This window comes from Martes martes (genome assembly GCF_963455335.1).
Source record: "Martes martes genome assembly, chromosome: 4".
NCBI lineage: Eukaryota > Metazoa > Chordata > Mammalia > Carnivora > Mustelidae > Martes > Martes martes.
In genome coordinates this window covers 185,779,384-185,802,220 of record NC_137891.1, presented here as the reverse complement: position 1 = coordinate 185,802,220, position 22,837 = coordinate 185,779,384, and the positions used below count along the sequence as shown (strand labels likewise).

Here is a 22,837-nt window from a genome sequence, read left to right as displayed (position 1 = left end):
TTACTAGAGCTCATGCAAATTAGTCTTGCAGAAAATCTTGGCCGATCAAAGTCAACACCCATCAGCTTTATCTCCTCAATTACCATGAGCATAATGTATAAATATTTACATGGCAATGTATTTTTAAAGCTTTATTAGCTTTTCATAAAACGCCTAACAGAATGCCAGGATTAATTTCTGAATTAATTTTAAGAAGTGGGACGCAAGTCCATTTCCACAGGAGCTCTTTCCGAACAAAAGAGCGCGTCTGTGTGTTGGGACAATGTCCATTTCCTGGTTTTGATGATGGACTATAATTTTGAAAATGCTATCTTTGGGGAAACTGGGTAATGGGTCCAGGACATCTTTCTGTGCAAGTTTGAAACTTCTCGGGAGTCTGTAATTCCTATAAAATATAAAAGCAAAGAAACCAGGTATGAAATACCCCTGTAAGGAGCTTATTTTCAAGAGAAAATCTCCATGTACCTCAAAACTACAAATTAGGTGACGAAATTAGGAACGACAGGAGAGACTAATTGAACTCATATTTTGATACTTGAGCCAACGGACAGAGGGATGCAGTTCTCTCCCCCTCTGACTCTGAAACGCTCTGCAAGAAACTGTCGGCCTCTTTTTTTGGAACAGGGCCCCTAGCTGTGAAGAGACACCCTCTTAAGGAACGTTCTTTTCATTACATAGTTAAGATATCCCTGGAGACCTAGGGAGAAATAAGCAACATGTAAACAAGCTCGTGGCATTTTAAAAAAGATAAGGAACTCATGATCGATTATGGCCACCTGGGGAGACTCCCCATCTAATATTATCCGCGTTTGGAGTTGACCGACAAACGAGTCCTCTTGACCTTAGCATCTGCTCTCTGCCATGAGACAGTCCCTAATAATAAATCCTTGCGGTTTGTGTGGTATTGGGCCTGCTGGGGCCTGGTCTCACGTTGAGGGGACAGCGGGGCTCGGAGAAGCTGAGGGAATCCTTCCCATCGGAGGTGGGAGGTTGACCAGAGCCCCCGTTTCCCGACTTTACGGTCGTACTTTGTCGCTAGATTGTACCTGCCTGACCACAGTGTGTCCAGCGGCCGCTGCCAGCTCATTGCTCCTGCTGGGCTGTGGCAACAGCTCAGAGCACAGGCCGGGGCCAGTCGGGGCCGGGAGAACTGTCGGAGCTCCGCGGGCTCCGGGTGCGGCTGGAGGACTGAGCTTCTGCTCTGACCAAGTTTCAGCTGCGGACGCGTTTGGTCGGCCACGGAAAGTAGGGAAAAGCATTCTTGCAAAATCAAGGAAAAACGCGAAGGTTCAGAGGGGAGCAAATGTGGATGCTTGGGGCGCCTGGGTGGCTCAGTTCGCTGAGTGGCCGACTCTTCATTTCGGCTCAGGTCATGATCTCGGGGTTGTGAGATTGAGCCCCACCTTAGGCTCTGCGCTCAGCAGGGAGTCTGCTTGAGGTTCTCTCTCTCCCTCTCCCACTGCCCCTCCCCTCTCCATGCCCACACTCTCTCTCTAAAATAAAATAAATCTTAAAAAAAGAAGGGGGACGCCTGGGTGGCTCAGTGGGTTAAAGCCTCTGCCTTTGGCTCAGGTCATGATCTCAGGGTCCTGGGATGGAGCCCCACATCGGGCTCTCTGCTCAGCAGGGAGCCTGCTTCCTCCCCCCTCTCTGCCTGCCTCTCTGCCTACTTGTGATCTCTGTCTGTCGAATAAATAAATAAAATCTTAAAAAAAAAAAAAAAAAGATGGTCTTGACCACAATACAAGGAAAGGCAACGGAAGGGGGAAGAAAAGAGGCAAAAAATAGGAGATGTCAGCAAGGATCGGTGGGAGTGCTCTATTCACCTCTCCTGGGTCGTCCTGGCACCCCTGGGGGCTGGTGGAGCTCGCGGAGGGGGTAAGGGTGGGAGTGGGGGGCGGGGGTGCTGGAGCCACATGCCCTGAGCTCATCCCACCCAAGGTCTTCAAGCGGCTGCTTCTACCTCAAAGGATCTCTCAAAGCCGGTTTTCTCCATCTCCAGGCCTGATATCTCCCCCAGCCCCTTGTCTCTCCAGGTCCCGACACCTTCTGGTCCTGACAGCCCCACATTCCCCTTGGCTTCTCTCCAAGCTGTTCCCCATACAATAGCCACTGTCATCTTTTTTTTTTTTTTAAAGATTTTATTTATTTATTTGACAGACAGAGATCACAAGTAGGCAGAGAGGCAGGCAGAGACAGACATGGGGGAAGCAGCCTCCCCACTGAGCAAAGAACCTGATGCCGGACTCGATCCCAGGACCCTGGTATCATGACCTGAGCTGAAGGCAGAGGCTTTATTTAACCCACTGAGCCACCCAGGCGCCCCCCCACTGTCATCTTTTTAAGACAAGTCAGATCCCATCGCTCCCTTACCTAGATCTTTAAGTGGTCACTACCTTGCCCAGCGTCCATCCTCCTGCGGCCACAACTTCTGGCTTATGGAAGATGCCAGCCTTTTCTTTCCAGCCTCAGGGGCTCACAGGTAACGTGTTTCCTCAGCTTTTCCTCCTCATTCCCTCCACCTCCTTCGGCTTAGAGTCCAACCCTTCCGTTTTATCACATTAGAGTACAGCCCCTTTGTTACCTACCACACTGTTCACTCCTTGATGGCGCTCACCGCAAACCATAATTAGGGACTGCTTCAAATTCTAGAAGGCAGGGGTGCCTGGGGGCTCAGTCGGTGAGCATCAGCCTTCGGCTCAGGTCATGATCCCTGCATGGTCCTGGGATCAAGCCCGCATCCAGCTCCCTGCTCAGCAGGGAGTCTGTTTCTCCCTCTTCCTCTGCCCCTCCCCCCCTCATGCATGCACTCTCTCCCAAAATCTTTTTTTTTTAAGATTTTATTTATTTATGACAGAGAGATACAGCAAGGAGTGGGAGAGGGAAAAGCAGGCTTCCCGTCAAGCAGGGAGCCTGATGTGGGGCTCGATCCCAGGACCCTGGGGTCATGACCTGAGCCACCTAGGCACCCCTTTTTCTCAAAATCTTAAAAAAAAAAAAAATTCTAGAGGGCAGAGGATATGCCCACCTCCTAGGACCCAGAATGTGGTTGGGATTTCCCAGCCAATGTCTGTCGAACCAACTCCCCCAGCCCATTTCCTGGTCTGTAAAGTGTCAGAAATAACACCTGTCAGGGCACAGTAACCAATGACCATGAAGGCCTTGCACCTACCGGCTGTCAAGGGTTCACACGCGGTTGCCACAGGTAATTCCCTATCACGGGTATCAGGATGCTAATTTTACCCAAGGACAGAGACGTTAAGAATCTTCCCGACACATAATTAGGCAGAGGTAGAGGTGGACTCCCAGCCTGGCTCACTGACCTCGGAGCCCTGGTACTCTGGAGGATACCAGCACATGCAGGCGCTCAGTCAAGGTCATGGAGAGCTTCACCATTGCCCAGGAGCCACGGAGGGGTGAGAGTGACTGGGTTTTGGCTACAGGGCCCAGGAGAGGGGAGAGCTGAGCACAGGGCTCCATGGGGCTAGAGAGGTGCTCTCACATACCCAGTGGCCTAGCTTTCTTCTGTGCCGAGAAGCCGGGAGAAGCAAGGCTGTCTTCTCCCAGAGGCCTGGGCAGGCTGGGGTTTCTCTGGTGGCCTCATGTCAGACAGGAAGCAGAGCTTCCCAAAGGGCCCACAATGATCCGGACCTAATCCTGAAACTCATTGTGAGTCACATCAAGTCTGTAAGAGGTGACTTCCTTCGTATGTGCCCCGTGATGGGCAGGCCCCCTCGCAGCAGGCCCAGCATCAGCCCAAGACCCCTCTCTGAACTGTTAAAGGTGAAAACAAACAGCCCGCTTGCACCGTGCGTGTCTCTAAGATTCAATATCAGTCGCTCAAATTACTTTTATTTTAGGGAACCACGGTAAATTTCAAGCACTTAGGAAGCCATGAAAAAGCTTCCCTTGTGCTTAGAGATGGCAATGCTTGTCAACGTACTTGAGACATCAACTTTTATAAGACTTTAGGCAAGAAACATTGTTAACGGTGTCATAAATAGTATTATAACTTTATTAAAATGAAAAGACAATATTCAAAATAATGCAACAGAAATGAATAAAATCCTTTATCCAACACTGTACACATAATGCAGAAATCAGTGCATTTTTTCTAAAGCATGTCTTAACCTTCATTTAGTTCATACTAAAATATAAGCTTTAAATAGCTCAAATCGTATCACTCAGCAGTTTAAACTGTAAACAGCTTGTTGAACTGTTAAGAGAACATTGTAGTAATGTACCTCTGTTAGTGAGCACCTTCTCTTTTGTGCTTGTCTCTACAAGATCCACACGTCGAAGCGCGCGGAAGCCCCAGCGCACGTGACGGGTCTCACTGAGTCCGGGTGAAGCAGCCAACCGGGACGGTCCCAGAAGCAGGAAGATGCTGATGTGACCTGTGCCATTAAGACATACTGTGCTCTTGGTCACAAGTGTTTCACTCAAAAAGCAAACAATCCCCGGGAAATACTGAATAGGAACCAGCAACACAAGGCCAGCTTGTGCTGTATTTGTCTATTAATACAGTCTTTAAAAAAATTAAACAACAAAACACCAACACAAAACCACAACACATGCTCCCAGTGACTCTCAGTCACACAGCTGTTTCACGATTGCTTAAAACTCACATCCTGACCACGGGCGAACGGTCTGCTTCTCCACGGGAGCTGAACCTGCCCGCCTCCCGCAGCGGCGAGGCCCGTGCTACAATGGGCCATGCTAGTGGGCAGAATGGAGCAGGAACTGTCAGGAAAAATGATTTATGGATTCTGGTAGCTTCTCGTTTGTCAAGGTGTGAGACATGCGTGCACAGGTGAGAACATGGCTGCCAAGCACACTGCCAACCTCCCCTCAACGGAGCAGAAGGCCAACTGGAGGGACCCAGGCCTTGGGACGATTTTTAAACTGGGCAGGTAGGGCCATGGGACAGATGTGTGCCCCGCCCTCAGTGGCACAGACTGTTTGCAGAAAAAAAGGAGACAGAACTTCATGGGCCCGAGAGCCAGATCCTTTCAAACTGACTAAGCAAAAATGGTTTTTGTTTTTGTTTTTTTGGTTGTTTACTGTTTTTTGTTTGTTTTCTTAACGATTCTGATCTAAACAATACTGTGTTTTCTTCCATTTGCTCAATTTTCGGTCAGGGGTCATCCTCCAGCTTGTTTTAACATTCTGAATACATGTTACTCTAAGGTAGCAACTAATTGGTTATCCCGAGACTACGGCCTGCGGCTGCCACACAGGCTTCTATAGGTCTCTAATGTATACACACGTGGAAGGTTCCCTAGCCTTCCCTCCCCGCCGGCACAGCTTTACATTCCGGGCTGGAACAGACTTTCCTGCAACGCCAACAAAATCAGGGCTTCCCAGCCTGAGGGCGCCTCGCGGCTGCTCTGACCCTCTCTCTAAGAGGGAGGGTTCAGCTATTCTGCTCTGCGATCTGGAACACTCCCCTGTGAACCTCCACCGAACGGGAGAGTGGCTTGCGAACCATCTGCTCCCAGGGAGCCCCTGCTGAACCACGACCGCAGAGCCTAAGGAGAAACCACATAGGACAAGTGTTTGCGCTTCATGTGGCCACCGAGGTCCAGTTTTGTTTTTGGGTCCGGCTTGTCTGCAGCTGAGAGGACCCCGCAGTCAGCAGACAGGGGCTGGGGCTGGGGGCCCGTGTGTGTTTCTTCTGCTTCCCGAAAAAACTTTTCATATTTGTCCAGGTACGGGGGTCTCTCAGGTAGTAGGTAATAATGCGTCGAGCTGACCTTCTTCCCATTTTCGATAATGGGCAGAATGCAGGGAACCTTATTGGCAGACCCTTCGCTGTTCTGTCTCTGCAGAGCCTTGCTGCTGACGTACTTGGGGTCGGGGGCGAAGCTCTGCGTGGGAGGCATGACCCCGTTGAGGTAAGACGGGAGGCTCTTGGGGCTGGGTGTGCGCGAGTTACTGCGGGATAAAGGTTCTCTCGGCGGTACTTTGGGAGGCCTGTCTTCGTCACTGTAGGTGCTGGAAGTAACCTCTGCGGACCACCTTCTGTAATCCGGCTTCACGGGCCGGGGAGGTATGGGGACCCTGGGGGGCACCTCGGGTTTGTCTTCGTCGGAGTTGGGAGAAGCTCTGTGTGTGTAGCTGGACACCCTTATGGCCGGCTTGTTGAAGGACCCGGCCGGTCCCGAATGCGACCGTCGCAGTCTCCGGTGGCTCTGGGGCGGAGGAGGATTTGAACTCTGCACCGCGCCGTGCGGCTCGGGCGCCTGGCTGAGGTCGGCCGCGGAGACCGCCGGGGTGTCGAAGTACGCGTAGTTGATCTGTCCACACCCGCGGAAGCTGCGCCTGCCGGGGACGTCGTATCTGAAGCCGGAGAGCGCGCAGTCTCGCAGGAGCAGGTCCGTGTCCGAGCTGGTGAGGAATTCCACCTCGCAGTCGGCCTCGTCCAGGGAGAGGTCCTCCGAGATGGGCAGCGGCGGGAGCGGCCGCGAGCCCCGGTCGCAGAGGGCCGCGCAGGGGAAGGGGGACGGGGGGCTCCTCCCGGGGGTGAGCGGAGGGGACGCGCACAGCCCGTTCACCGAGAGCCGCCGCAAACCGCCCACCACGCGCTCCTCTCCTCGCTGCGCGCCGTCTTCGCCCGGGGGGATGACGAGAGGGGCCAGGCTGGGCTTCGGAGCGGGGCCGTCCCTCGCGGCAGGCGTCGCCGCGTGCCCTGCAGCCAACGAGAGGGGTCAGGAAGGGGCCCGCGCGCGCGTCGTGCTGCCCCCGCCCCGCCCCCCTGCGCCCGCGGCTCTCCGCTGAGGCGGCGCATGCGCGACGGTGCCGGCCGCGAGCACCCCGGGGACAGCCACGGGCCGACGAGGCGCCAGAAGATGGCGGCCGTACGGGACCGGCTTCAAAGGGCACGTCATCTGGTCCATCTGCCCCGGACGCGCGCGCGGGGCACAGCCACACACCCCGCACCAGGTTTGGTGACACGTGCCAGCCTCGCCGACCACGAGCAGCGTGTCCTTTCCGGACGACCGCGCCACACCGGCCCGGCCACGGAACCAGTGGCGGCGACGCGAGGCAGGCGGGGGCCGCGTCGGGCGACACCGGGCCCGCGTCGGGTGACACCCGGCCCGCACCCGCAGCCCGGCGGGACGGCAGGGGCGCGCGGACCTGCACACGGTGTGCTCGGGCCCCTGACAGCAGTCTAAGGAGCGCAGTGTCTGCGTCACAAGGGCCGGGCCGCACGTCGCACGCTTTCCTCAGTCTCTTGTCCCCACGGACACTACTGCTCACCCGCGGATGCGTGCCCGACACTCGTGAGGGAGAGGACAGATGTCCTCCGAGGTCTCTGCAAGCTACGTGTGGACCAGAGCTGGGGCCACGTCAGCGACCGTGGAAGGTCCCGCTTGCACAAACGGGTCTCGTCAGGGCCCCGCCGACTCAGGAGGAAGGCAGGGGCTGGAGAGCCGCGCGGCTCTCGTCGGAACCTGCTGCCACCAGGGCTCGGGCGGCTTCCTCGCTCCGGCACGGAGCTGCAGGACCAGCCGGCCCTCCCCGCCCTCCACCGCCCCCCCCCCCCCCCCCGCGTTTCCGGGACACGTACCGAGAGACGTGAGGTGCTCCTGGGCCGTGGAGTTGAGGCTGTAGGCCATCGTGATCTGGTCAATGTTCAAAAAGTGACTGAAAGCAAAGGAAAAACATCTTGGTCATTAACAAGGAGCCGCCCTATGCTCCAGCTCACCGGAACACCAGGGCTTAGACTTCTCAGGCCGTTCTGTCCTGCGCTTACTTTTCAAACTCACTGCGGCTGCCCCAGCAGGTCCTCACGGTCCTCATGGCTTGGCCATCGTGCAGAAATCCAGTTTTTAATGGGACTCTAATCTCCTGAGCAGCAACTCCTGCCGTGGACATGGTGTCTTACTCTGGGAGGTCTCCACGCTTGTGAGGCAGAGGGATCTGGGGTCAACCAGTAGCCTGCATTCCCTGCGCAGGGGTGGACAGAGAAGAGACCGGTGAACAAACAATTCAGAAATACCCAGAGAGAGCTAATATCAGAGAATCCGGGGGCATTTGGGACAGAAAACTGTATAGACGTTCACTCGATTCCGACCTCTTGGCACGAACTCATCCTTACTTCTCATGGTCATGGCACTACTTAAACATGGACACTTTGAGCAACTGGGGAGGGGGGGACAGGGATACTAATCAAAGCTCTGCATGCTTTCGGCAAAGTGAGGAGTAATCCACGGCGAGCAAAAGCCCATCTCCCACCGCAGCCCAACAGCTGCATGATAAATCCTGCTCGCTTGCCAAAGTGCGAGGAGCTCCCGGTCCCCCAAGCCAACAGGGTCATTTCAGAAATCACTGTATTCAGTCCCGCAGAACCGACATTCACTAAAACCCAAGGCTTCAACTGCACAAGAGATCCTATGGTGGCAGCGGACCTCCCCACGACCTAGCATTTGTTTGGATTCTTAGTTCAGGGTTGGCCCCGGGAGGACAATTCTCCAGTTACCACCTCTTCGAAAATAAAGAAATTGCTAGATAGGAGGATCCTAATTTCCATTATCCTGTAAAAATCAAGTTCTGCAAGGTTATGGGCTTCAGCAGAGGCCTGAGACAGCTTCCTCCTCCCTTTGAAAGATAAACTTAAAGGCACATTCTTCACATTCTCCTGTACCAAGTGCCTTCTGCTTCATGCCTTGCCTCCTGCAAGGCAAGGATGACAGAGGCTAAGTGCATGCCTTTTCTTAATCTAGCAGTTCCTCAGTGTGAGCAGTTCCTCAATGTCCCTCATCAGGTACGCCGTGTCTGGGGTCAACCAGTAGCTCCCCCCACACCTTCTTGCTGGAGGGGTCTTCTAGCATCTGGCTCTGCTTTCTTGGCATCTTCATGCTTCCTTAAAGTTAAGTTGAGGCTTTTTTTTTTCTTTGAGACACTAGGATATGATCTGTCAACTCTGTGTAACACTGACCCCTTCTGGGATGAGCACAGACGCTTCCTAACGCTCTAGTGCTCTCCCCGAGCATGCGCACGGCTGCCGAGGACTGGGGGCGTTCTTGGGGACAGAGGAGGGGGTTCACAGGTCATCTGTTTCAGGGACAGATCTGTCACCCACTAGACTGGGAGTCCAGGAAAGAGGCTAGGTCGCAATCATCACTCGTCACTACGTGGAACATCAGCAAGTGACTGAGTGCTCGCGACAGGAACGACCAGACCCTACCATCTCCTTGTTACCACGGTCAGGGTCAACTGAACGTACAGGGATATGTGGGTTCCTGTACAGGGAATGTACGGGGGTCTTTTTCTTTTTTCTTTTTTTTTTTTTTAGCTACAGATCTAAAAAACACTCTGCAAGTGCTTACTGTTGTTCATGCAAAAAGAAATGGAGAGACAGTAATGTTTCGGAAACAAAGTGAAGATAGGGCCATTACTGATCCTCGGCTTTTTACTCTCCCAAAGCCAGCTGCTCTGATACATGAGGCAGAGACTTAAGTCGGTTTCAAATATTATTTCAAATAGTCAAGCTTTCTTTTCCTGTGATGAGTCTCTCAAAGACATACTGTTAAGAAGAATGGGGGGGGGACCCCCTACCATTTAAAAAACCTAAGTTATTGGGAGACCTTATTTTTTATTTTTGGTCTTCAGAGGCTTGAAATGAAATGCACATTTATTTTACCTGGATTAAGGAGAGCTATAGAAAATTAACAACATTTTTTAGAACACACTGCTCGGTACTCCCTCTGGGCGCCTGGCCTGGTGGCATGTGATGCTTCCCCGCCCCCCAGCACCCTACAAGCTCAGGCAAGACCACAGGGAAAGTATCTGTGGTGATGTAAAAATGAAAGGCCAAGATAGGAAGAAGAATATGGTATTTAAGTAGTTTGAAAGCACACGTTTAGAGATCGCTCACCCAGATTACAGGAAAATGCTGCGGGGGTTTCTGGAGGCCCAACCCCCACCTGTCTGCAGGCCAGCAAGTGCTCCTCGTAATTACTGCGTGTCAGCCTCCTAATGCCATCTAAATCTTAGCTTTCAACAGAATGATTGTGTAACTATCGCCTCTGCTGGAATGGCCTCGGAATTCTAAACTCACATTTCGGCAGCCCCTCCGAATTATGTATATGCTCTAGAAAGTTATTTTTTATTCATTGTTTCCATCACCTACTTGTTAGCTTTCTTAAGAAAAAAAATTTTTTTAGTATAAAAAGAATTGTGTTCACTAAGCCAGCTCACTTCTGACCACAATAGTGTCTTTGTGTATTCATAGAAGGTGACCTGCCTCTACATTTCAATGGGGAATTGTGAATGGGACGTGTTATGAAACTGTCCGAACTTCCTACTTGCTTGCTTGGGAGAAGCCAGGAGGGAAACATAACTGCATGTTCTCGTTCGGAAAATAACTTCCAACTATAGGCCCAGGAAGGGTGACCTGCCGTAGGTTTGGAAGCAAATGTTTTCGGCATGTTCCTGGGAATGCCAGCCACCTGCAACTCTTCCACGCCTCTCTCAAAGCTCCCCAAGTCTGCAGTACATAACCTCCTGGGTTTGGGGGGGGGGGGATCAGCCTGGCCAAGCTCAAGTTAAAAAGAAACCCACAGGTCCAGTGACATTTCACGAATGCTCAAGTGTTTCAAATTCTGTTTGTGTCAACCGTAAAGCCAGCTCTCCCTGACAGCTCGGGAGGCAAGCAAACTGCAAGAACAGCCCTATGTGGGGGAATCAGCGTCTCACAGCACAAGACGGCATTCTGCTATGAAATGCAAGCTATGAGAGCGGATGTGAACCCAGGCAGCGCGGTGTCCAACGGGATCGGAATGACCGTGGGCAAAAGAACTTCCCTAAAATTCATCAACTAATCTTTAGCCTTTTCAGTGTGTCAGAAGTACAGTTAAATACCAATCCCAGATGTGAACTACTGTTTCCTACTAACCTCACTTTTTTTTTTAACTTCGAGACAAAAAGTAGTACCCCCTGAAACCATCTGTTTCTTGCAACCGTCCTCTGCTCTGCTCTCCCTGCGACTGCCCCTCCCCCACCCCGCTCCTGGAGTTTGGATCTACTTCTCCTAGGACAAGACAACTCCTCCATCTCCCGAGTCTTGACTCCAGCCCTGACTCAAGCTTCCACTTTGCATTTCCTATTGTCTGGTGATTATCTTTCCACTTGGACGGCCCTCTGGCATCTGCCACACTACAAACCAAACTCCTGTCACTTACTTCACACCCCCGGCCCCCTTCCCAAACCAGTTCAGGGTCTGCAAGGATGCCGCTTCTCCCACAGGCACCATTTTTCACAACCTGAGCCAGGACAGATGGACATTCGATCGCCCAGTTCCACTGTCTGCTTCTGCCCTGCTCTCAAGCCTCTCTTCCTTCCTGGGTCTGAGAATACCTGATCCGCCCCACACCAGAATCAGATCCGTATTCCTGAACTGGAGAGCAAATTCAGATCTTCAAAGGCTTCTAAAGTAAGGCTCTGCAGGCTGGCCATAAGGCGTCTCTAACAAGGCAGGCCCTGACCCACCTTTTTCAAGCTCCTGCTTCTCTTTTGCCTCATCTCTGTTAGAATGCACCTTTTCCTTGGAGGCCATCTGTCACACCACCTTGTCCACTACCTGGCTCCCTGCTGAAAAGCCAGTACAGGGTCCCCATGTTCTTGGGTTATTTTGTGTCTTCTTGCCCATCCTCCAAATCTTTGGGGACTTTCCCCACCTCCTGTGTAGATCCTGGCGTCACTCATTTCTGATAAATATTTACTAAATGGATATGGAGAAAAAAGTCATCTCACTTCTAAAAAAATGACATGACAGACTCATGTTTCCTGTAAATCAGTGAAGAACTAAGGGATAAACCTAACGTGGGCTGACACCTCCTGATGATAATGTGACAAATTTAGGTAAGAAGCAAGGCAAGGATTCTCATTACATTGACTTCCAAAATCTGAAGTGGACAGTGTACAGACTGGGTGAAAACTCTAAGCTTAAGTGATTAACAACGTAACTTTCTCAGTTGGTTTCTATTACTATACATTCACCTAAGGGGGGGGGGCGGGGAGCTTTCTAAAAATAATGAATTTCACCTTCTCTTCCACACTATTCCTTCTGCACCTACTGTTCTTGTTGCTAAAGTTAAGGTCACTTTCCTTAAACAAAACCAAAAAAGGCTACACCAAAAAGCATACCACAGATGCTTTATTAAGGTGAAATCACGTGCTTTTACATTGAGGAAAGTCACTTTGAAACGTTTTTGTTTTGTTTTGTTTTTTTAAACCAGGCTACCTTAAGACTGTAACCTAGATGTGCTTACCTTCCAGCAGATCTCATTAATAAATCTCAAAAGCAATCCCCAAGAGGAGGAGGGGCACATTTTTGTCATACAACTCACCCAGTTCTGCCCAGTGCTTCCTTATTTAAAAGTGTGATGTAATTTCCTTCTTTCAATCTGGTTTTAGAACCTGATTTCTGTTTATTCAGGGTGATAAATGGTCTTTTCAACCTTATTTAACAACCACCTACACGACTATTTCCTTACCAAAAGAGATAGAAGATAATCCTATTCAGAGCCAAGATTTGTTAAAAAACAAAAACCAAAAACAAAAAACCAAAAACTGATTTTGGAACGTGACAAATTCCATAATTTTATTTTTTATTAAAAAAAAATTTTTTTTAATTCTATGATTTTAGATCCTCCCCACAGAAACCACCACCTGCATGTTTATCTTCAGTCTGAAAATGCCTAAAATAATCACCTTTGAGAATATTAAAACAAAACCAAAATTCCATCATTTTTACTGTGATTCGTGTCTAAAGCTTTAGCAGCTCAGCTGTTTGACACACTGAACATCTAGTGTGGCTGTTTTACAGAATTTTCACTTTGACTAATAACATGAGAAGACTTACTGATTAAAGGACTCTTCACAATCCAAGGCCCAAATTCAGGGTTTTTCTTGGATTTCACCCTAACAGACCATGATCTGGGGGAAGGCAGGGAGAGGCAGGCAGAAATTTCCTTCGCGATCCCCTGCTACATTACATTATATCCCCCACATGCATGGCCTTCACATGAAGAGCACAGAGGACTTCACATCTTTCATGTTAAGTTACGGAAAAAAAGGTCACTGAAATGCTCCTGCATGAATTCAAGGTAAACATGAGGGTTTCAGGACCCAGGGCAACGCCGCTCTGCGGGGTGAGGATGGACATGTCGTCCCCCGCAGCATCCACCCGCCCTTCGGTGAGACAGCACGGAACAGTCCACTTGTAGGTGGTAAAAACTGGGGCAACAAGAAAAATAATTTATCTTCCGACTGTCAAAAGCAAAGCTGAGTGACATAATTTGTGGAATAATTCAGAGTATTTTCTAGCTGAGTATTTTAAACAGCAAACTAACAAAAAACCTATTCGTTCCACGGCCATCGTCATCAATGGCCTTTTGATTCACTTGGTGTCCTACGCGGCCTTCGCGCAGAGGCAGAAGGACACCACGGCAGGGACGCAGGCCCTTGTCCTTTGTGCTCTTCCTACAGATGCTACGGTCAGGAGCAACACACGCACGGGATTGCAAAATATTATTCCTTTTAGACATACACATAATAGATTTCCAAATGGAAAAAATACGTGGGTTCTATTCTAATCTTAACAAGGAGCACAATAATCCAATGATGGGAAGGGAGTCTTTGAAACTTGAAATGTACTTAATGAGCACTGGAGTCACCCAATGGGGTAACACCAGGTTGTTACAAGGAACATAAAACCAGTACAAAAAATAAACTAATTCTTGGGAACTTATCTGGCAGGCATTGTTCTAAGTGATGTATAACTTATTTAATCCTCTCAACAACCCTGTGGGGCAGGTTACTATTATGACCCTCATTTACAGCTGAGGAACTGCAGGCACATCAAGTTAAGTAACTCGCTCCAAGTCAACGGTGGGGCCCAGAGACTTAAGCCAGGCTCTTGCTGTGCACACTACCCGGCCTCTCCGAGCCCCTCAGGCTCTTAACTGGGAATAAGATCTGACCCACTACAAGGCCTGTGTTCAGGGTGGCTCAGACAGACTTTTCTGGGGATTTGCTGCTTGGTAATAGTTTTTCTTGGGTAACCCTTAGACTATGAAAGTTCCTATTTTATTTCAGCTCCATCAAATCCTCCTATGAAAGCTGAAAATTGCAGATTTGGCCTGTGTATCCTCTGGAAGGGTGGTCAAGGTATCAATTTTACACTCTGTGACTACTTGGAGCAATTCTTTCCAAGCCCTCAATCTTTGAGGACACACTGATGCCCCAGCACTACACACCCCGTTACAACACGATACCTGGTATCACGCAGGTCTGTCTTTACCCAGGTGTCCCTACAGATACCCAAGGGGCCTCCTTTTAACACCCTCTCGCAGCATGGATCCCGGTAATGCCATTACAATCAGGCTCCATTTTAGTCTGGAATCTAATGATGGAATATCTTGTCTTTGCAAAGCACTCTATAAATTACAAAGTACTTTCCGACACATCATCTCACCTGATCCCCACAACATCCCTGTCAGAGGAGGCAGGGATTACACTCTGCGCTGCAGACGAGGAAGTGAGGCCAAACACCTTCCCGTCAGCAGCAAGGCCAGCGAGGCTCTTCCGCCCTCTAATCCAGCACTCCCCCGCTACACTTTCACTCCTTTCCTCTCCACGGTCTCTTCATTCTAGGCAGAAACCTCAGTTCTTCCTTTTCCTTTTCTTTCTTTCTTTTTTTTTAATTTAAAGATTTTATTTATTTGAGAGAGAGAGCATGAGTAAGAGGCGGGGCAGAGGGAGAGACAGAATCTCAAGCAGACTCCCCACTGAGTGCGGAGCCCCACGGGAGGAGGGGGAGACTCAAGACTCGATCTCACAACCCTGACCCCAAATCAGGAGTCAGACGCTTTCCTCACTGAGCCACCCAGGGACCCCAACCTCACTTCTCTTTCTAATGTTCTCCTTTATCAGTGGGGAAACTGATGCAGGGATGGCTAAGCGAAATGCTCAAGACCTCAGTGCGAGTCACTCGTTAACACGGGAACAGGAGCTCCAAGCACAGGGTTTCACTCACAAATTCTTAGAGGGCAAGGATGAGTTATTTCCACAAATGGTTCTCAAGTGCTTATTCTGGAGTAGATGCTATGGTAGTGAAGGAGACGTGGCTGCTGCCTGAGAAAGCCTCAGTCTCTGACAACAAGCAGTCTCAGACTGTGAGAACTTCCCCAGGAGGACAGGGTGGGGAGGCCGGATTGACAAGGGCAGTTAGGGCAGGCCTTCCTAGGTGACTTTTTAAGCTGAAATTTAATGATGAGGAGGAGGCAGCCATGAGAAGAATGAGAAGAACATTCCAAGAAGAGGATATAAAATACAGATTATTTTAAACAATCTGTACCTGGCCAGGTTTCATATTCTGTGGGTCTTCAAGGAGAACTTCAATGTCCTCTCATCCTTACCCTCCTACTGCTTCCCCTGAAATGTTGAATCATGGCACTGTGGAGCGGAAAAGGAGTAAAACTCACGTAGCCAGAGCCCCATATTTTACAAATATATTCACTGAGGCTTGGAGGATTCAACTGCCCCATTTTATAGTATGAGGAGTTGGATTAAACTATCAACAACGATTCCAAATTGCAGAATCCTTTCCCCCTTCTGAAGTCTGAGTCCCCACACTAACTTTTCCCTGTCTTAAAGCAAATTTCTCTATTATGCTAGCTAATATTCAGAACCCTGAAACTCACCAGTTTTATCTACCTTTACAGAGCACGCATTTATGCTGCTCTGCGAATTATGCCCGAATGCCACAGCTGATCTTGTTTACCCAGTACTCAGAGGTTATTCGTTAGCTTTTATGAAGCATGGCCAAACACCAGCACCAAAAGATGCAAAAGGAATCCCGATGATGAGGTACCAATTCAAATTTATTGAGGTTAAAAGCAGAGCTGTTTCTCTGGCGGAGGGAGCTGATGACATTCAAATTCCTGGAATTACCCTTGGCACCACCTTTCCCTCCTCTGCTCACCTTTCTAAAGCAACCTGATGGTATGCAGACTTTCAGGTCAGTTTCAAGCATGTTAGATTGTACCTGTAATTTAGGCAACTTGCTTTTAAAAGCTACCATTAGTATTAGCTGAAAGGGAGTATTATCTGGTTCACCTTCTGAGGAGCAGCAGTTAAGAGTCATTTTCACACAAAAACTCAAGTCTACAGTATAATTAAATCTCAGAGCAAGAGTGACCAGCGCCTATTGTGAACTGAAAGGAGGAGACACAATTCATCGAAACAGTAGTTTTATGTATCTGTCGAAAATATGAGTAACTCAGACATTTCATAACAGCCATAAAGAAAGATTCGCTTCCCACCCTTATCAGCGACTGGTCCAATCCTGCTGAGCTTTAAGACGTAAAATATGCTTCCATGCAATTATTTATCAACCATCGACTATGTGCAAGGCTGCGCAAGATAGAAGCTGTACAGAAGAGTTCCTGCCCTGAAGGAGTTCACAATCTAATATATGTCAGGTTAAAATCCTTAGCCCAGGACCTCTAGCCCCTACTATCATGGAGACAGGCAAAATAAGCCTCTGTGGGGAGGGAAGGAGCTGACAAATAGTGTCTGAAGTTCAGGCTAAAAGCTGTATGTACTTCTCTTCAAATCTGCTAATATCTGGGAAAGACAGCAGTACCTACTGGTAACCAATCACAGCACAATTAACAAGAAGCCAACTTTTACTTTGCTTAGCAAAATTTGGTCAGTTTCTGAAACGGGTAGGTAGCCTCCTGTCTCTACTCTGTTTAAGTAAAACTTTGCTGAAAACCATATTACAGAAATGGGGGGGGAGGAATTTTAAAAAAAGCAAGACTTGGTATGGCGAATGTTTCAGTATCCTCAACAAACGCATACCCTTCGCATTCTTACAGATTCATAAAAGCTGAAAAACGTGCAGAATACTGTTCTGGGGGGGGGGGGTAAAAAAAAAAAAACAACAACAACGCATTTTAACCTCACCTTTCTTCACCTCTGACAGTTGCTTAGAAACCAGTCCGGCCCTACCTGTGTTGCAGGTGTACCTAAAGTCACCAACACATCTCTTTTAAAGCTACAGTCTATTCTGACTGCACTTAAGTTTATGACTAACAATCTATTCATATTTTTTTTTTATCAGGTAAGAGACTGGTTCCTTTCAAGCAATGACGAAATCCTAATAAAGACTTAGGAAGTACCGATACAGCACCAATCATGGTTAAGAAGTCATCTAATTTGTACGAGGCTGTGATATACATATAAATACACACGCACAGACACACGAAAAACACCCAATAAGCAGTCACGTTCCGAACAGAGAATTCTGCACTCCCGTTCCTTCGGAAACAGTAATTAGGACGCTCCGACCAAAGGATCGCGTTTCTGAGACAGGAAGAGGGGGGTCTCGGAATTACTCAAGGGCCCTGACCGGGGACGACCGTCGTCGCTGAGAGACCGAGCAGAGGGGCCGCGGGCCGGCCACCCCCCAGCACAGCCTTCGGGACGGGGCTGACCGGCACACGGTGCGCGCCGGGGCAGCGCAGCCCCATTGTGGAAGGGAGGACGCCGAGGCCGCCGCCAGCCTCACCGGCGCAGGACCCCGGCCGGCCGCCCTCGAAGCCCGGGCCCCCGCGCAGCGCCCCCGGACCGGCCCCTACCCCTGGCCACCCCGTCCGTCCGTCTGTCCGTCCGTCTCTGGAGACCCCGCGTCGCGGCGACCCTCTCCGCACCCCGGGGACCCGCCCAGCATCGGGAGCCGCCCGCAGCCCGCCTCAGGGGCCCGGCAGGGGCGGGGGCGCGGGGCGGTGCCGCCCTCCCCACCCCACCCCCGGCCCGCAGGCCCCTTACCCCCGCGAAGCCGCGGCTGCCCCACGGCGCCCTCCCGCGCATGTCCGTCCCGGCTGGCTCAGCGCCGCGGGCTCAGGGGCCCGGACACCGCGCAGGCGCCTCGCCACTCGCCGGCCGCCGCACCCCGCTCGCACTCCCCGCTCGCACTCGTCCGCCGTCGGCGCGGCAGCCGACGCCGCAATATATGCCAGTGGCGGGGCCGTGACGTCGACATCCAGCGCCCCACCTCCCCCGCTCAGCCAATCCCAGCCGCGCGCCGCTTAAAGGGGCGATGCCGCGGCCCAGGCGATGGCGTGGGGTCCACCGGCGTCGCGCGGCCCCGCGGGGATGGCGCCTTTGTCTCCGAGGGGGCCGTTTCCGGGCCGCGGCGGCCTCCGCGCCTCAGCTCTGCGCGAGCCGAGCAGCAGCTGCCGAGGCCCCAGAATCCTGACGCTGAATGTGTGCGGGCAGCTCGGCTCGGCCCGCGTTCCGCCCGGCTAAAGGGGGCGCCCAGCGTCGCGCGGGGTTTCCCGTCGTTTCCTGGCCCCGGCGGGGTTCGGTGGGTGTAACCGGGTCCACGGGCCGTCGCCGCCGCCAGGGTAGCGGAGGACGCCCGGGCCAAGGCCAGTGGAGCCTCTGCGGGCAGCAGGCCCGCGCGCACCGGGAGGCCTGCGGGCCGAGGCGTGGGGGATGGGGGGGGCAGCATGGACAGAGTGGAGCATTGACGGACAGTGTGGGAAGCCGGCGACGTCGAGGAACAGAGTTGCCCAGCGTGGGACAGCACAGGGCAGGGTGAGACCTTGAGGGGCAGGGAGGCCACCCTACTGAGGGCCTTTGCTGGGACCGCTGAACGCGGGTCTGCCCAGCCCCCTCTCCTCCGACCACATGCCCGAAAACCGAGGCCCGTCTCTGGTGGCAGTTGACCTGCCCGGGGCAGCCTCTGGGCTTCCATAAAAAGCACCCCCAACCCTACCCGGCCTCTCCTTCAGGCTCCGGTCCGGTGTTGACGTACTAGACCCGCGCCGCTCTCAGCATCTCTGGGCACCCAGGGCGGCCAGTGATGCCCAAGGACGAAACACCGGAAAGCCTGCGGGAGGAGGCTTCTCCCCGCGACGGTGATGCAACTTAGGCTTACAGTTTAACCGTAAAATAAATAATACAAATGATAACAAACCAAGAGTAACTAAAGTAAGAAAAAAAGCAAACAGACAGAAACCCTCCAGTTTTAACTAGAACAGTCCCCTGAATGGTACTCTCTACTAAGTAGAGGCCACGGACCTCCGGCTGACCTCGTGCGTCTTACAGAGCCCCTTCTCGGTTTCGGCAGTTGTGCCTGAGAGTTACACATTCAGCACTACCTAATTGGGGTAGTTTAACATATGGAATGAGATTGTGACCTCATTTTCAGGTTAACTATTAACGTACGCACTCTGTGAAATGATTGCCTTTTCTCCCCCACTGTTTACTTACATTCTTTTAAATTTAATTCAAAGGCCCAATTTTGAATTCGATGCCTTCTCTCCCTCCTTCTCTCTCTCTGTCTCACCCCCCCCCCCCCCCAACACATCTGAAGGATTCCTTTGCCCTTTTCAGTTGCAAGATAAACAGATGTTTAGCAGAGAGCTCTACTCTTTCTGGTCTTTCTGATGGGCTCCTTCTGGCCTACAGGGGCTCATGGGTCATTTTTATGCCTGTGCTACTTATCAACAATTCAATTATTCCATCTATGATGTTCTCAGTGCCCTCCATTTATTATTATTTTAGGATGATGGAAATTAGTCACAACTCCTTGTTGGTTTTCTTAACCAAATTCCGTTTTTTGATTCACAGAAAATCTGCCCGGATCGTTTCCCCCCATTTTGCTTTCATTTATGTTTAAGACTTACCCATATGCTGTTATCAGTGTACCAATAGACCAGCCTGAGAATTTGCCAGAGAACATCTTTTCAGACTTCACAGTGCAGCATTTACTGAATGGGGACCTAGATGAGCTCAAGTTTCATCCAAAAGGAACCCTCGTTATGCTATTTCAAGCCACTACAATACAGTTGTAATTTCTGCTCTGGCCTTATTGGCATGCTTTTACATTCCCCTATTCATTACCAGTGATAATTACCAGAGCAACCACCAAACACACCCCTTCTTTAGAGAAAAGATCAACAGGATACTCGTTATATGGTCGTGAACTGTCTGGCGTGCTGTTTTGGTAAATTATCAAAAATCATAAAAACACAAGTAATATATGATCCATTTTTTTCCTTCTGATCTATTTTAAACGTGCAGAATCAATATCTTGGTTTATTCATTTTGGGGGAAAAAACAGAGTTGATTGCTTACTGAATTTTGCTTCCAATTATGATCATGTGATATAACTTGTTCACCTGTGGCTGAATTGCATGCATAGACTTACACCCCACAAATCTTTTATCTAATAGTCTGTTAGTGATATTTTGTAATAACGTGGTCATGTCAATGATATTGTAGAATATTTTGGGAAGAGTCTACAAGGAAAATTCTAAGCAGAGTGAAATAATATTAGTATATTGTGTTCATCAAGTGATCATTCATTGACTTTTAACAGGTTAGAACACTAGACTAGAGGTTTAGGGTAAAAATATTCTCTTTGTACAGAACCTAACTTCTTTTAAATTGTCTCCAATAAAAGGTTGAAGTCAGACAATATTTATTATATCTCTCACAGTCCATTTAATTTTGATGTACTTCCCAAGGAATTTATATTAGCTGATTGTTTTTTAATTAAAAAAAAACTAAACATAACATCTAAAATGTTAGACTTACATCACACTGACCTAAATTGTCTCTTTGCACTTGCCCGTTTTTCAGGGTAAGAAGAAGCTGTCCTTGGAGTAAGAACAAGGAGAGGTTCTGGCTCAGAAACCGTAGAATCACAGACACTGCTTTTCTAAAGACATTGTTCGTTTTCCTCCTGTCTAGCAAGACCACAAGTCGTACATAAGCAGGAGCATACTGAACAGGGACCTTACAAGCTTTCCAAATTTATGTTCAAATACTGAACAGGGACCTTACAAGCTTTCCAAATTTATGTTCAAATGTTGAATCCTGCGGAAGAGGATACACGTTTTGGTGGTGTTTCTCCTCCTCCTCCTCCTCCTCCTCCTCCTCCTCCTCCTCCTTCTTCTTCTTCTTCTATTTCTATAATAGAGGCATTTCCTTTTTTTTTTTTTTTAAAGATTTTATTTATTTATTTGACACAGAGAGAGAGATCACAAGCAGGCAGAGAGGCAGGCAGAGAAAGAGGAGGAAGCAGGCTCCCTGCTGAGCAGAGAGCCCGATGCGGGGCTTGATCCCAGGACCCTGAGATCATGACCTGAGCCGAAGGCAGAGGCTTTAAACCACTGAGCCACCCAGGCGCCCCTATTCTTCTTGATTATAGACGGTTTTGTGTTTCTTTGTTGTTTATAAAGAAATACTTTTAAGTGAGACATGTTCTGAATCGCCCTCTTAGTTCTAGACTGTTTACTTTTGTCTATTCATGATCTAAATGTGACTATGCAGTTTTCTTTTTTTACTAATTTATAGCTAAGTGTGCACTAAAAAAAAATACACAACAATGGAAGAATTGAATTTCCTAGGAGTCATTTGTTAGTAGGCCACTTTATGACTTAGGGACATCCGGGCACTGATATATATTTATATATCCAATAACCTTTGTGTGTTACTGCAAAACCTCCAGGCTGGTAAGAGCCGGGATTCCTTCATGAAGGCCACCACAGCCCAGGGAAGTCTCCATGGAGCTTCCAACGGAAGAAGCCAGTTGAAAAATTGAGCAGAAAAAGATTTCTTTACAACTTCTATTTTTCCCTTCTGTGGGTTGGGATTCTCTCCCTTCCTAGATTTTTACCTAAAAAAAAAGAGAGAGAGAGAGAAAAGAAAAACATATAAACAGTAAACTCAGCCTTTTTCATAGTATGAATTTTAGAAAGGCTATTTGTATAGTTGCTTATTTTTAAATTGAATCACTTTTCATTGACCTCATTCTCCCTTAAGGAAATTTTGCTGCTATTTTGGTAATTATTGTATTTCCAGTTCTAGCCCATTTCTGGAACTTAGAACTATTAAAACTTTTTAGTGTCCCATAGGTGCATTAACTGAATATGTGCATTTTTGCAAGACAGTGTTTTTCAGGTTTCTTTTAAACATGAATCTGATTTAACTTCAAAGTTTAACATTACGTTTCCCTCCAAGCAATGGTGCATTTCCTATTAGCCGGCCAGTAGGGTGCGCTCTAGTCCCTTGCCAGATAAATAAATTAATAAATTAATAAATTTATTAAAAATATTAATGTAAACCCTTCATTAAGATATTTCAGAAATCTGTTTCATTCCTTCACTGCCACCAACACAGAAGAGCCATGTTGATATAGACACAAGCAAATCGCTCAGCATGCACAACGTACATGGAGAGCAAAGCTGTTCCATCAGGAAAAGAAAACTTTGAGAAGTTACTTCTTTGGATTTAGTTCTGAAATAATTTGCTATTATCTTACCAGATCGATCCCTCAGTGACAGATGTTTTCTTTTATTCTGGGTAGAATGAGAATAAGGGATCTGGGGCAGTGAAGAACCCAGGCTCTGGGCTTACAGCCTTTCTCACCAGCTGAGGGGTTCGACCGCTTACTGCACTTTTGTAGGACAGTGATAACCGTGGTTCCTACTCTATAGGGTCCTGGGCCAGAGAAATGAGATCGTACATGGGAAAGTGTTTAGAACATAGCCTAGAACATCAGCGTTCAGTAACAGTATCTGTCTTTGTCATTATTGCTATATTCTCATTGTGATTGTTGGTCATGTACTCATGGAGTATATCTTTGGAATCTTTGCAAGATTCCAAAAATTCTCTGTTGCTTATTAGTGTACATGATTTAATTTATCTGGGAGGTTATTTTGTTAAATTCCAGGAGCATAAACGATTTAGAAGATAAAATGTCTTACTTGACCTGCAGTACTTCCACTTAAGGGGCTGTAGAAAGCTT

At 49.2% G+C, this 22,837-nt stretch overlaps 1 protein-coding gene across 2 annotated transcripts; it reads right to left on the bottom strand.

Annotated features, from left to right (window-relative positions):
• Positions 1 to 3,994: 3,994 nt before the first annotated feature.
• On the bottom strand, positions 3,995 to 18,881 carry ERRFI1 (ERBB receptor feedback inhibitor 1). Of its 2 annotated transcripts, none has more exons than XM_080800688.1 (4): positions 18,797 to 18,881; positions 7,760 to 7,953; positions 7,574 to 7,650; positions 3,995 to 6,691 (listed from the first exon to the last, which is right to left on the bottom strand). In XM_080800688.1, exons 2-4 carry the CDS (start codon positions 7,879 to 7,881, stop codon positions 5,532 to 5,534), a joined length of 1,359 nt encoding a protein of 452 aa, XP_080656814.1. In that variant the 5' UTR covers positions 7,882 to 7,953; positions 18,797 to 18,881; the 3' UTR covers positions 3,995 to 5,531. The 2 variants fall into 2 exon arrangements, with proteins under 2 accessions (XP_080656814.1, XP_080656813.1); XM_080800687.1 differs by lacking the exon at positions 18,797 to 18,881 and adding an exon at positions 17,845 to 18,003.
• Between the last annotated feature and the right edge of the window lie 3,956 nt (positions 18,882 to 22,837).

Coding starts and splice junctions, on each gene's coding strand:
- ERRFI1 (XM_080800688.1), bottom strand. CDS start 7,881: ATGTCCACGGCAGGAGTTGCTGCTCAGGAGATTAGAGTCCCATTAAAA. Junction 7,651..7,759: donor AGCCGCAGTGAGTTTGAAAA/GTAAGCGCAGGA, acceptor CTTTGCTTTCAG/TCACTTTTTGAACATTGACC. Junction 6,692..7,573: donor GGAGCACCTCACGTCTCTCG/GTACGTGTCCCG, acceptor CGTTGGCTGCAG/GGCACGCGGCGACGCCTGCC.